The 12,359-nt window shown below is 33.6% G+C and overlaps 1 protein-coding gene across 6 annotated transcripts; it reads right to left on the reverse strand.

Annotated features, from left to right (window-relative positions):
* Window positions 1–3,797: 3,797 nt before the first annotated feature.
* On the reverse strand, window positions 3,798–9,722 carry LOC114714124 (inactive poly [ADP-ribose] polymerase RCD1). 6 transcript variants are annotated; one of them, XM_028898818.1, is made up of 8 exons: window positions 9,477–9,722; window positions 8,578–8,706; window positions 6,749–7,990; window positions 6,083–6,324; window positions 5,641–5,750; window positions 5,024–5,185; window positions 4,831–4,926; window positions 3,798–4,179 (listed from the first exon to the last, which is right to left on the reverse strand). In XM_028898818.1, the coding sequence occupies exons 3-8, from the start codon at window positions 7,843–7,845 to the stop codon at window positions 4,078–4,080; spliced, it is 1,809 nt and encodes a 602-aa protein (XP_028754651.1). In that variant the 5' UTR covers window positions 7,846–7,990; window positions 8,578–8,706; window positions 9,477–9,722; the 3' UTR covers window positions 3,798–4,077. The 6 variants fall into 6 exon arrangements, with proteins under 6 accessions (XP_028754651.1, XP_028754655.1, XP_028754653.1 ...); XM_028898822.1 differs by having other exon boundaries at window positions 3,858–4,179; window positions 9,601–9,720; XM_028898820.1 differs by having other exon boundaries at window positions 3,858–4,179; window positions 8,578–8,709; window positions 9,515–9,716.
* Between the last annotated feature and the right edge of the window lie 2,637 nt (window positions 9,723–12,359).

The raw sequence follows: 12,359 nt of genomic DNA on the forward strand, positions 1-12,359 counted from the left end.
AATCTTCTTCAGGTACTTATATTATTTATGACCCATATTGATATAACATCAAATCACATTGAAAAAATTATAATAACAATATTTATGCTTGCTTTATTTATTTGATTTTTAATGAATGAATGAATTGAGAATAAAAGTGAAGAGAAATATATATATAGAATGATGAGAGAAGGAAAGGTACGCGGTTTATGTCTAAAGTGGATTTGATTGTTACAGCTCTGATTCTCATCAGTCGTGGCTTTGGCTGATAAAGTCATCTTTTTATAACTTGGAATCACTTGTTTGAAAATTTGTCTCCTACTCTTTTCTCTCTTTTATTACTATAATTCCTTCTGCCTTTTCTTTTTTAATTTTTGCACCTAGCGCTAGCTATTGGTGATCTAGAATATATAAATATATATGTATGTAATTACTGCTCTAAATGTGGTCTCATCCACGAATCTCCCCAATGCGATTTAGAATATATTTGAAACGTAATAACTCCACTTAATAATAATTACTCCTCCGATATAAAAACCTAATTGTTAAGTTGATATTGGTCTTAAATATAAAACTCTTAATTATAATCAAATAAGAGAGGGAGAAAGATGTTAAGGAAGATGGCTATAATATTTAAAAAAAATCATATTTCTTATAATTAACTAATCTATTTAACTTTAGTTAAATAAGTCTTATATTAAGAACCAAAAGAATATTAATTTTAAGATAATTTGAATATAGTCGTAATTAAAGTCAGTTTCATTCTGTTTCGTTTATTAATTCTAGCCAAATATATCTACATGAATTCTCTATTTTAGCATGAAGAGATGATTCACATTATCTTGTAAGTTATGAGCCTCTCACATATCGCCTTTCTCAAACTCTGAAATATAATTCAAATTATTGAAAGATAATTCAACTTAACATATATATAATGGATTTTAAGGAGACCCAATTGTGTAAGGTTTAAAAAGTGATTTTAATTAGCTTATTAATATAAGCTGACAATCCTCCCATTTTTAGCTTGGCTAATTTTCTTCCGATAAGCCTTCATATTTCGCCTAAAGTTGTCCCAACAATTCGCTCATGTAACTCAACTGAAATAGTTTTTTGTTAAGTTAAATCGCTCCTCCCTGTAGAAATTGATTTTAAGGTGATAATCTTAATAACCACATTGATTAGATTAAACAGAAAATAAGAGAATTAATGGACAACCTTTTGAGACACTTGGGATAAAATCTGAATCAGATATATTTTATTCCTCAATTAAAATCAATAAAAATTATATTTAATTGGATCTTACAAGGCATATCAGTTCAATGATATTCCCTTCCAAATTCCTTTCTTGCCTATTTCTTCATTCAACCCCACACGTTAAAGACTTCAAAAGTGGTAAAAGCTTCTTTTCATTTAATTTATTCCGACTTTTTCATCCACACACACACGCACACTCAATAAATATTTAGGATAAATAATGGATGAAGGAGGTGCAACACGCAAATGAATCTCTCTTTTTTTTTTTGGGTAATTTTTTCCTTTTATATTAGATATAAAATTTAAATACATATCGATCTAGTCTGAATTAATTACTAAATTTTTATCTTTTTCATATTTTCGTCTGGGAAGTTTCAAATAATTAACATCTAATCTAAGTGATGGATCTAATAAATTAAATTGGATTAAAATGGAATGTGCATCATATCCCAGACACATGATATGAAAGATATTGACAAGAAAGCATTAACATAAATTAAGGCTTTGCTGCCTATATTAAATCTGACATAATTTTTCCTTTAGGGTTTGCTTCACTTTCCACAAAAATCAACAAAATTATTCTCTATAGTAAAAAGGGAGAAATAATTGAGGCAGACAGATGGATGGTCCTACAAAGTCTCTTAGGGCATTCAATCAATCTGGAAAATTTGTGGCTTTCACAAACAAGTCAAGCTCTGCAAAAGCTTCCACCCACCTTCATCTGCCCAATTTTTCCCTCCTTGGATTTTGTGATTTTACTTTTTATTTATTTATTTTTTTGCCAAAATAGTAGCATTTCATTGATTGGAGTGCACGTAAATTCACCAGTTCATAATGCAAAACCAGCCCATTTGAATTTAGAATGCAGCGGAGGGATTTTGCTCTATACTCCTTTGTTATTAATAAACAGAATGAGTGAGAGAATTTAATGAATTTTCCCTTTTATCTTATCTCCTTTTAGTAGAAGGATCTGTGGGATATGGGACCAATATATTCATGTAATCAATGATCAAGGTATCCTAACTATTTTCTCAATTACAAAATTGCCTTCAAATATTCTTGCCTCTTAGTTTATGTTACCATTCTCTGTATTTCTAAATCATCTGGATTGTATCAAACAACTTCCTTAATCATTTGGGTTCTTTTTTTCCTATTAGAGAGGGAATCACCAACGTTTAAGATTACAAGTGGGATCAATCATGTGACTTTTCACTCATAGGAAAACTTTTATGCTATTAGATTACAAGGCCATTAGTATTATCCCCATTCGAATAGTATGTAAATCATGCTTTATTATTATTATTCTTTTTTTTTTTGTATTGATCAAAGACAGTTTAGTTTATTAGAAGGCAAAGTAAAGAATTTCTACGCAAAAACCCTTCAAAGATGACAAAGAAATTTAAGATCTTGTGAATGTCCAATAATTATGTGCCCTAATCGAGAATTAAGTCCAATGGATCTACCAAAACCCATAGCTATATCCATTTATGTGAAGATTGATCTAATGTCCAACTCAAAATACAAATTAGCATCGGAGGCAAAAGGCTTCAATATTGACCAAAACTTGACAAGCTGTTGGAGACTTGGAAATAGTACCATTACCCCCCCCCCTTTTTTTAATACCTTTATGTTGAAGATCTTCAGTAACATTTTATTTGCAGTTATAATTTGTACATGACTGCATATGATTATAAAATATGCATGCAGCAAATAAATTAACGTCATGGTATAAATTTCCCTTTTTTTAAAAAAGAAATCATCATTTTACTAGCATCAAATGCCGTCATACTTTCTGGGCTTCTGGTCATTGCATTTTTTTTGTTTGGGTGAATACACGGGCCGAAAATCCCACAAATAAAACGAAAAATAGAGAAGCAAAACGACAAATATGAAATCAAATTTCCGATCCAAACTTCACTAAAAGAATGCGTACAAAATATGGGCTAAAAAAATCCATTATTGGATTAACACACATGGAGGCTTAACTGTAATTAACATGAGCGTGGCTTCGCGCATATATATTTAATAATTCACTAATCCAATACAAAAATAAATCTACGCGCATCTATTTGAAATTGACTGAACTCCAACCATTAAAACTCAGTCCCGAAAAGACTCTCGAGTGATATAACTCATTTGATAGTCCAATTTACACAGTTCAAAGTTCTGTCTGCGACACTAGCAGCAAAATTGCTTGACATCAAAATATGAAAACAAATTTCCTATCACTGATAAATCATATGATTTTTCAATTTTCATCACATTAAGTTCATAAGAAAAGAACATCCTCAGCTTCTCAACAAGCACAATAAAGAGCGACTCCGTAAAAAGGAGGAAGAGGAGACAGAAAATAAAGATGTCATGTAATCCTATTTTACAAATCCATCGCCCATTTTGATAAGCAGTCATCGCTTGAAAGATGTCAAGGCTGACAGAATTAAGAAGCATGTGAAAAATATGAAAACTGGGGAAGTTGCACGTGCAACAACACAATTCCACATACATCGGTTAGGATTTAGTGATTTTAGTTAAACCCAACTAAACTACCCAAATTGAGAGGTCAATTCACACGTTAAAATACAATTCAGAAAATGCATGGCAAATATCTAACGTCGAGTCGCAAATTATAAGCTACTTCAACTCTTCAAGGTACGAGTTCAACAAATAATGCCATTGTAACGACTAAATCAAAATAAACTCTAATGACCACAGTATCAACCAACTTTGGGTACAAAAGTCACAGACAGCAAAGTAAAAGTCTCAAGCCTAAAAGCTAGACTGTCCAGAAACAGGTAAAGATGATATTCACAGCTTCATGTCGACACATAATGCAATCCAAAGACATCACCCCAGAGTCAGATCTCTAACCTCCCATTCAGAGGCAACCTCAGGCTTCACTGCAGTTGTGTTGCTCTTCGTTGATTCACTCGATGATTTGAATGGCATCTGCATACAGCCAGGGAAACTTTTAATTTGGGGTACTCTCAAAACACGGAACAGATAAAATGCATCCAAAATAAATAAGTTCGGTGAGGCTTACACATGTAAATGAGCAATTATCATATCCAAGAAAATAGAATTTGAACTATCACTGAAATATTTGGCAAAATGGCCATTCATTGGAATAAATCAATTTAGTAATCCTCATTAAAGATAATTTTTGGGTTAAATTATGTTAATTTAGTTTTTTTTTTTTTAAAACTGCTGTTATCCATCTTCAATGGTTTCGTGCCACAGGATATCCATCCACTTCCACAACCCATACTGAATATAAGCAGAGGAGATATAGATATCTTGTCGATAACAAATACCGGTGGTCCTGAATAATCATCAGCTTTGCAATAAAAAATCACCCAAAAATGTATCAAACGCGTCCAAGGTAATCTCAACCTTCAGCCACCCGAAGATCCAGAGGTTAAAAGGTATCAAAATCATATCTCCCCATCCGAAGATGTATTTACCCAGATACCCCAACATCCAAAAGGTACAGCTGATGATGAACAGCAAACAATGCCTTCAGGAGTCAATAAGCTTGGAAATGGACATAGAAAACCACGTGCAAGTTTCCAAAGCCAAGTAATTCTAATACAACCCTACCTTGCCTTGAAGGTTTGTTATTGTAGTTCTCAACAGATTATCTCCTACTATCACCCTCAGCTTCTTCACAAAATCATCTCGGGCTATCTTCTTTGCCTGATGATTATAATAATATTTTTTTTAAAAAAAGGTCATGTTAGAGGCATTTCAATCAGAATAGCAATAAGCATGCAATTTGAACTACTTGACGTACCCTGAATTGTTCATAATATAAATTGATGAGCTCCATATCCTTGAGAGGAACTTTATTAGAGATAGCAGCAAAAAGCATAGGGAATGGCATCCAAGGGGACTTTGGAGCTCTTGAAGTGCTAGCAGATGCACTCGCAACCTTCCCCTGAGGTACCTCATGTAGCTAATCATTAGAATATTCAATGCAGAATAACAAATTTATCATATGAGAAAGGCACCAGTCAAGTGATAGACAGTGCATCTTAGAGAAATAAAATGAAATATCAAGTCTTTGAAGGGATTACAACACTTTCAAGAAGAATCACAATCCTAGGAAACATTAATAAGAAAAAGTGTGCATCACTCAACCACATAAAGCAGAAATCAACCAGTAAAAGGGGCAACCCCGAATAAAAATTGATCTTCTTCAAAAAGAATCACAACTTAAGAATTAACACGGGAAGTGTTTGTCATGAAACCGTAAAAAGCAGAAATCAACCAACAAAAAGAGTAGCTCAAAATGCAAATTTATTATTATATTCCCCCGAGGGTGCCCATGTAATCCTACCATAAAAGCAGAAATCAACTACAAAGTTTAGCATAGCGCCAGAAGCAAGATTTCAATACGAAGTCCCTTACCATATCTACTGTAGAAGACTCTGTATGTACAAAGCCTTGAGGACCTTGAAGACCGGCAGCAGTAGTAACCCCAGATATATCAGGCTTGCTCTCAATTTCATAACATTTGCCTGCAGAAACAGATCAAAATATTGGTGCTCTAGTAGTAAAAGTCTTGCAACAACTTGACTGCAGATATATCAGCCGATCTCATTGAAATTCCAAAGTTGAAATGTCGAGACATCTCTTCAATATAAGATAACCAACAACAGGACCCAACAACCAAAGGATGAAGTCCCATTTCCGAGTAAGGATAATTTAAAAGAATTTTTCCAATCCATATGAAAGGACCGACAAGTAAGTTGTGCATAACTAGATATCAATGAACTTGACTCTAACTGATAAAGTACAAGTATGTATCTAAACACATCTGAGTATAAAAACTAAAGGAATAACATATCACCTTCAAAATCAGAAGCAACCTTGAAACTAACGACAAACTCTGGATATATGTGAGTATTCATGTTCATAGTCCACACTGTAAAGCATTTGGGGCTTTCAATATCATCCACCCCACTATCATAATCATTACTACGGGGATGAAACTGTCTACTGCCAGGACAAAGAAGTTCCATGTTCCCCAATATTACACGACATAACACCATGTGCTGTGCTCCATTTTCGTCAACATCACAATAACTTGCCCTGTAAGTCAACGTTAAATACTTCTCTAAACATGTATACTCATGCTGACAATAAGGAAAACAATTCAATTACAAATTTACCTATCGGACAGAATATGGGATTGATCATAATAATGTAAACATCACAATAAATTGGGAATTCAATGAATAAAAATTGTTAACACGCAAATAAAATACTTAAAACCCAATATCGGGTCTCCCTATGTATTATGGTAAATATCTTAGCAACCCATTACTTTGAAATGCAATACAATGCCAATCAATTGCAAAGATCACACTGGAAAACCTAATAAGATAAAGGGAGCCAGTTGCTTCCTTTCATCATGTTTTGATCCGAAAAATTTAATTGCCACAAAAGTCCATCATTATAATTCACGGTATTTTGAACTTCCAATTGGTTAAAGATAATGATTAGAAAACCGAACCTGCTGTAAGGGCAGTTAGCAGCTGCAAGATGCACACCATTGCCATACACCGAATGCCCGAACCCATACTTCATAATTGTAGACAATTCAGTTTTTGAACAAGCCAGCCATGCATATTGAACATTTGCATTCCCCCGGCATTTTTCTGTAATTTCAACTTGCTTCTGAAATAGTTCCAATCGAGCTGGCAGCAGAGTGCTTGAGCAGCTGTATATTTCAACTATGTTTGTACTTCCAAGACTACTCATTCCCTTAAGAAACAACTCCTGTACAGTATTTATGTCCAACTTACCATTTACAGATTTGGAATAATTATCTAAACCTAACTCTAGATTTTTCTCAGTAGCTTCACCAACAGTTCCGTTATCAGGATTATTACTGCTATCTTCAATGTCTACATCATATTGATTGCTGGCAGTTTTTGCATCAATATGAATATGCTTAACTAGAGCATTAGATTCCCCACTACATTCCCTCAGGTTAGATTCGCCAACTCCATTTATTTCAATTTCTAAATGCAAGTTTATCTCATTAGATTCATAAGACTCATTAGATTCATAATGATCATAAATTTTCCCACTTTCATACAGTTCATCATCCGAAGTAGCATAAACTTCAGGAAAGAAGCAGCAGCCGGCCTCATCAAGCCAGGCAATAGGCCGCTGCGAACCAGTTTTCAAGTCCATCTCATACATATGCAAAAAATCTAGCACAACCTGACGGTCATCAAACTCAATCTCCACAGCAGCATTCTTTACCTCAAAATCTTTCCTGACCGCATCAATAATATCCTGAGGGTAGTCTTTCCATTCATTATTCTGATAAAACAGCAAACGTTCAAGCCTCCCACTTTTCTTAAAGTTCAAATAGCATCTAAGTAAAGATTGTCTAAAATGAGTCTCATTGCTTGTCAGCTTGTTTTCATACCCATCCAGCCTCCTCTGCTTCAGAAGCTTTTTCATTGGCAACGTTATGGATGGGCAGTGTTGCAAAACCTCACGGGGAGCTTCACTTAGATACGCAGCATATCGAGTAGCCCGCTTCCGCTTCTGATTAAGCACAACTCTATCCGATTCCTTTCCGATGTTTGCTTCCATATCTATCTACTAGATCAATTCTTATACACAAACTGGAACCTAAAAGCTCCGATAGCACTGGAATAGAACTTTAGACCTTGTTCAGTTTAAAAGCAGTAGCAGCAGTGATGGTACAAACCATGACATCAAGAATGACCTCGCATACCTGGAAATATAAAACATATAAGATTATTGAGATAATATATAGGATAATGCTTTCATAGAAGTAGAGTTAATAATGACAAACAAATACTGGGTCCAGAAAGGAAAGAACAATTGAATAAGCCAGCTATGACCAATATGATGAAGAGGAAAAAATTAATGTTAAATTTAAGAAACATCGCAAAAGAGTAAGAAGCAATATCTTGTCAAAAAAGTACACATCACATAACTAGTAGCCTGGAATGGCCTTCCATTTCATAGGCACAGCTTTCTACTAAAACCAAATTCTTCGCTCCAACACTTACTATGCTTCCTGAGCGGCTGTAATAATATCATTTCACAGCTAATCTGTTTCATACGCATAACTAGCATAACTGAGAGAACTTCTTTCAAACTTGTCCATATAGGATTGAACTCATTCTATGATGCAAACTCCTAGTCTTCAACATCATAGTAGGACTAAACAATATAACCACCAAACTTGTAATGGAGACATAAAATAATAGTTGTTCATTAATCATTAAATCAGTAAAGGACTAAGAAAACCAAAAGCATACATGGACTGAAGATAAATAAACGAGTAATTCATACCGAGCACCGCAGTTACTACTCATATCGGACATGTTTCTCATCTCTATGACCTCAATTTAATTAAATAAAGTAGATCTCCTGCCGACGATGAAGTTTTATAAAGAATTCAAACTTTCATCTCACCCAAGACTGCTACAAAAAAAAAAAAAATGAAGTAACAGCAGAGTTATTCAAGTTAGAAACCCCTCCAAAAACCTCAAAAAGGATGAATCAGAAAGTCAAATTAGATCTCAGACAGCCAATCAAACTTAAGCCATATCTTCCAAATCAACGCAGACAAAACTCATAGCATCAAAAGCTTTAAGTCTATTTTAAACAGGAATAATCGTGAAGCGGAAAAATTAGACAATCCAGCAAAATAGTAATTTGCGTACTCAAAAAAGTAGAACCTGACAGTTTAATATCACCGATTGAAGAAGATTTGATAACAAACTGAAATTAGATTGAAATAAATAATCGAAAATATGTACACACGTATAACATAAACAAATTACTCGAGTTAATAGATTAAAATTCACACCAACCAATCATAGTTCCCAATCACAGATCAAATAGATAGTTGCCAGTAGTTTTAGCCAAAAACATAAAAATATCAACTTGTCAACAACCCAAATATCATTCGCACGAAATTTCACAAAATCACACTAAAATCAACAGAAAAACGATGAGAGACAACCGAGTCAGCTCAAAACCCCGTAACAATTAAGATCAACGCCGATCTAGCAGATCCAATTCCCAAATGAAAAGTCAACGATTATTTCGTAAAAAATCCACACTTTGTTCCAAAACCAAACCCTAGAAACAGCGCTCCAACAAAACAAGATCCGGGGAAAATTTTCTTTTTCACCAAAAAAAAGGGGGTCAATCAAGGGCAAGGATTAAGACGAGACTGAAATTACCTCAATAAACATAAAACACAAAGTAAATTATAATTTACCAAAAAAGATGAGATTTTGAATAGAACATGGGGATTTCCAGGAGGAAGGGTTTAGCGGGGGAATCGATGGAAGGAAAAACCCTAACTCGAGAAAACGCAGCATGAGGAAGGCATACGCCGCCGTAAATTAGGGCTGACCAGGAACATGGCTTAAGTCGGCGGTCTAAGATCGATCTCTCGCATACACACCTGGGGCTCTGCAAGTCGCTTTCGCTTGAACGATAAGCAATTAGTCCACTGACGTTACATATGAGGCTTCCCAATCGTTACCCACCCCGACACGTCATCCCCCTCACCGCCTCATGGGTTTAGTATTTTATACGGCACACGACACTTTGCGTCTACTTCGCTTATCATCTCCATCGTCTGTTCTCTAAGATCTCAAATTATAAAACGGTATGAACATTTCTTTCACTGGTGATTGGGTTCATTATTCTTTAATTTTAATCCCTTAAATTTTAAATTATATAGAGTATTTTGGTTTCTTAATGAGTAAAATAATCTAAGTATTTATTGAATTATAAGAACAAAATTTTTTTTGAGAGACTGAAACTAAAATAAAAACAAATTTGAAGAGTAAAAATGGTATTAATCCTAAAATAATTTTCTATTTTTTTCAGTCTCTGTGTTAAAAACTGGTCGATGTTATATTTTCAAAATATTTTTAATTAAAATAAGTGGACGTATACAAAAATGTCCCCCATGACCAGGCGACATCTTGTCAGAGGGGATAAGCACAATTGAAAAGTATTTATATTAAAGTTAATATATTTACCAAAACTATAACTTTCCAAAAAATTTAAAAATTACACAAATAAGTATTGTGCGGACTTCATAAAAAGCAGCTTCTAAAAAAATATAGTAATCTTTAAAAGTCGATTTCTTAAAAGGCATGATTAACCGAACCAAATGACTCCTTGGATTAGCAAATTTAACAACTTATATTTTTCACAAATCATTTATAACGCTGTTCTCCGACTCCATAGACCATTAATACCTTATTTTAAATTAAGTAATGCTTTGTTTGGTATAAAGAATAAAGGGATATGGTGTATCCAGCATCCGAAATATTTTTTCGGATATATCCAATATCTTAAAATATTTTATAGTGTATTCAATACGTCAAAATATTTTTTAAATACGTCCAACATCTTAAAGTATTTTTGGTATATATAGTACTCTAAAATTTTTTTTTGGGTGCTGAAATATTTTTAATACATCCAGCACTAAGGCAAAAAAAAATATATTTAAGGATGCTGGACATATCTAGAAAAAAAAATTTAGAGTGCCGAATGCATCATAAGATATTTGGGTGTTAGATGTATCCGAAAAATATTTTGATATGCTAGATACACCTCAACCTAAAAATAAAACAAAAACGTGGACAAAATAATTGTGAGATTTCATTATCCCTGATTCCAGTAAAAAAAGGCTAAAAAAATTCATTAATTCATTTTGTATCTTGCTCTGTTATGCACGATTTCCTCATAAAGCACGTTGTATTGATCTTTGATGAGAATAAAAGTTTGAAACTTAATAAAAGTTTCCTTAAAGATTATGGAATACTAAAATAGAATAAAATCCGATGCATGGCATCAATTTAATTACGGAGACAAATTGCAAACTAACCAAATGTATTTCACTATTTTGTAAACTGCAAACACGTAGGAATAAATGCCCTGCCATTAGAATGCAAAAAGAAAAAAAAGAAAAGAATATATTCACTTTCCATGGAAATCTAACAACGCAAATGAGTTTAGATTTTTTGTACTGAAAAATAAATGTATATTTGGAAGGAAACGAAAGGAAGATTCCTGGAAAGGCAATTACCAATGCTTCGTGGTAATTATTAATTAAATATAAATAAAATGACTAAATCCCAGGTGAAGACTTGAAAACAAGGACGCACTGAAGGAGAATCGTGGAAAAATCCCCTCAATATCAATAAATGATGTTGGAATCCAAGAGAATTCAGCACCACACAAAAAGCAAATTTCAAAAATTTCGAGTTGACTTGACGTATTTTTCGTCTGACTTTATTAAAAACTGAAGTCTTGCGCCAAAAATATCAAGCGATGTAAATTCACGTTCATAGACTCAAGAGAGCTTGCCTCATCCAGGACATCAGGGAATTAATGCTAAACAAAATTATATTTATATGTATATATCTATATTATATTGTTTGCAGTTTTTTTTTTAAAAAAAATTTTTTGGACTGAGGTGTGTTAAAAGGCAAATGGCTTGGTAGGTAGGGAAGTGAATATTTGTACATTGGAGAGCAAAACTACAACATTTTGTTGAGAGTCCTATACGAATAAAGGTTGGATCCCTTTTTGACCAAAAAAAAAAAAAGGTTGGATCCCTTACGATTGCGCGAATGAGATTCTCGAGTGTGAAGTTTCATTTACTTCTCCTATAAGTTCCCTTCCATTCCCCACTTTATTGACATCATTGCCAGCATGAGAAAGCAGGCTATGCTTTTGGATTATAATTGGAGGCCACCAACTGGAGCCACAACAACTCAGTTTTTTTTTTTTACCTGAAGTGCTCTGAATTGTGATATAAAAATAAAAAAAGTCATACCCTGTGGTTGATGAAAGGTGAATAGAGTCACAGACTGACTTATAAAAATGATATAAATTTCACGCACAAATCACAATCGCATTGTCTCATGTGGCTCTTGATTCAGTGAGCGCCTTACATTCATTTGGATTGTTGGGTTAAGGTTACATGATTTACATATGATTTTATTTCATCACCATATTTTTAATGTTCTTTTTCATGTTAACACAACAGATGCATAATATAAAATAATTTCAAAAATAGCTGTCACCTTTTTTCTTTT

The sequence above is a fragment of the Neltuma alba genome, unplaced genomic scaffold (assembly GCF_004799145.2).
Source record: "Neltuma alba isolate B1F8T4 unplaced genomic scaffold, ASM479914v2 tig00011487_pilon, whole genome shotgun sequence".
Classification (NCBI taxonomy): domain Eukaryota; kingdom Viridiplantae; phylum Streptophyta; class Magnoliopsida; order Fabales; family Fabaceae; genus Neltuma; species Neltuma alba.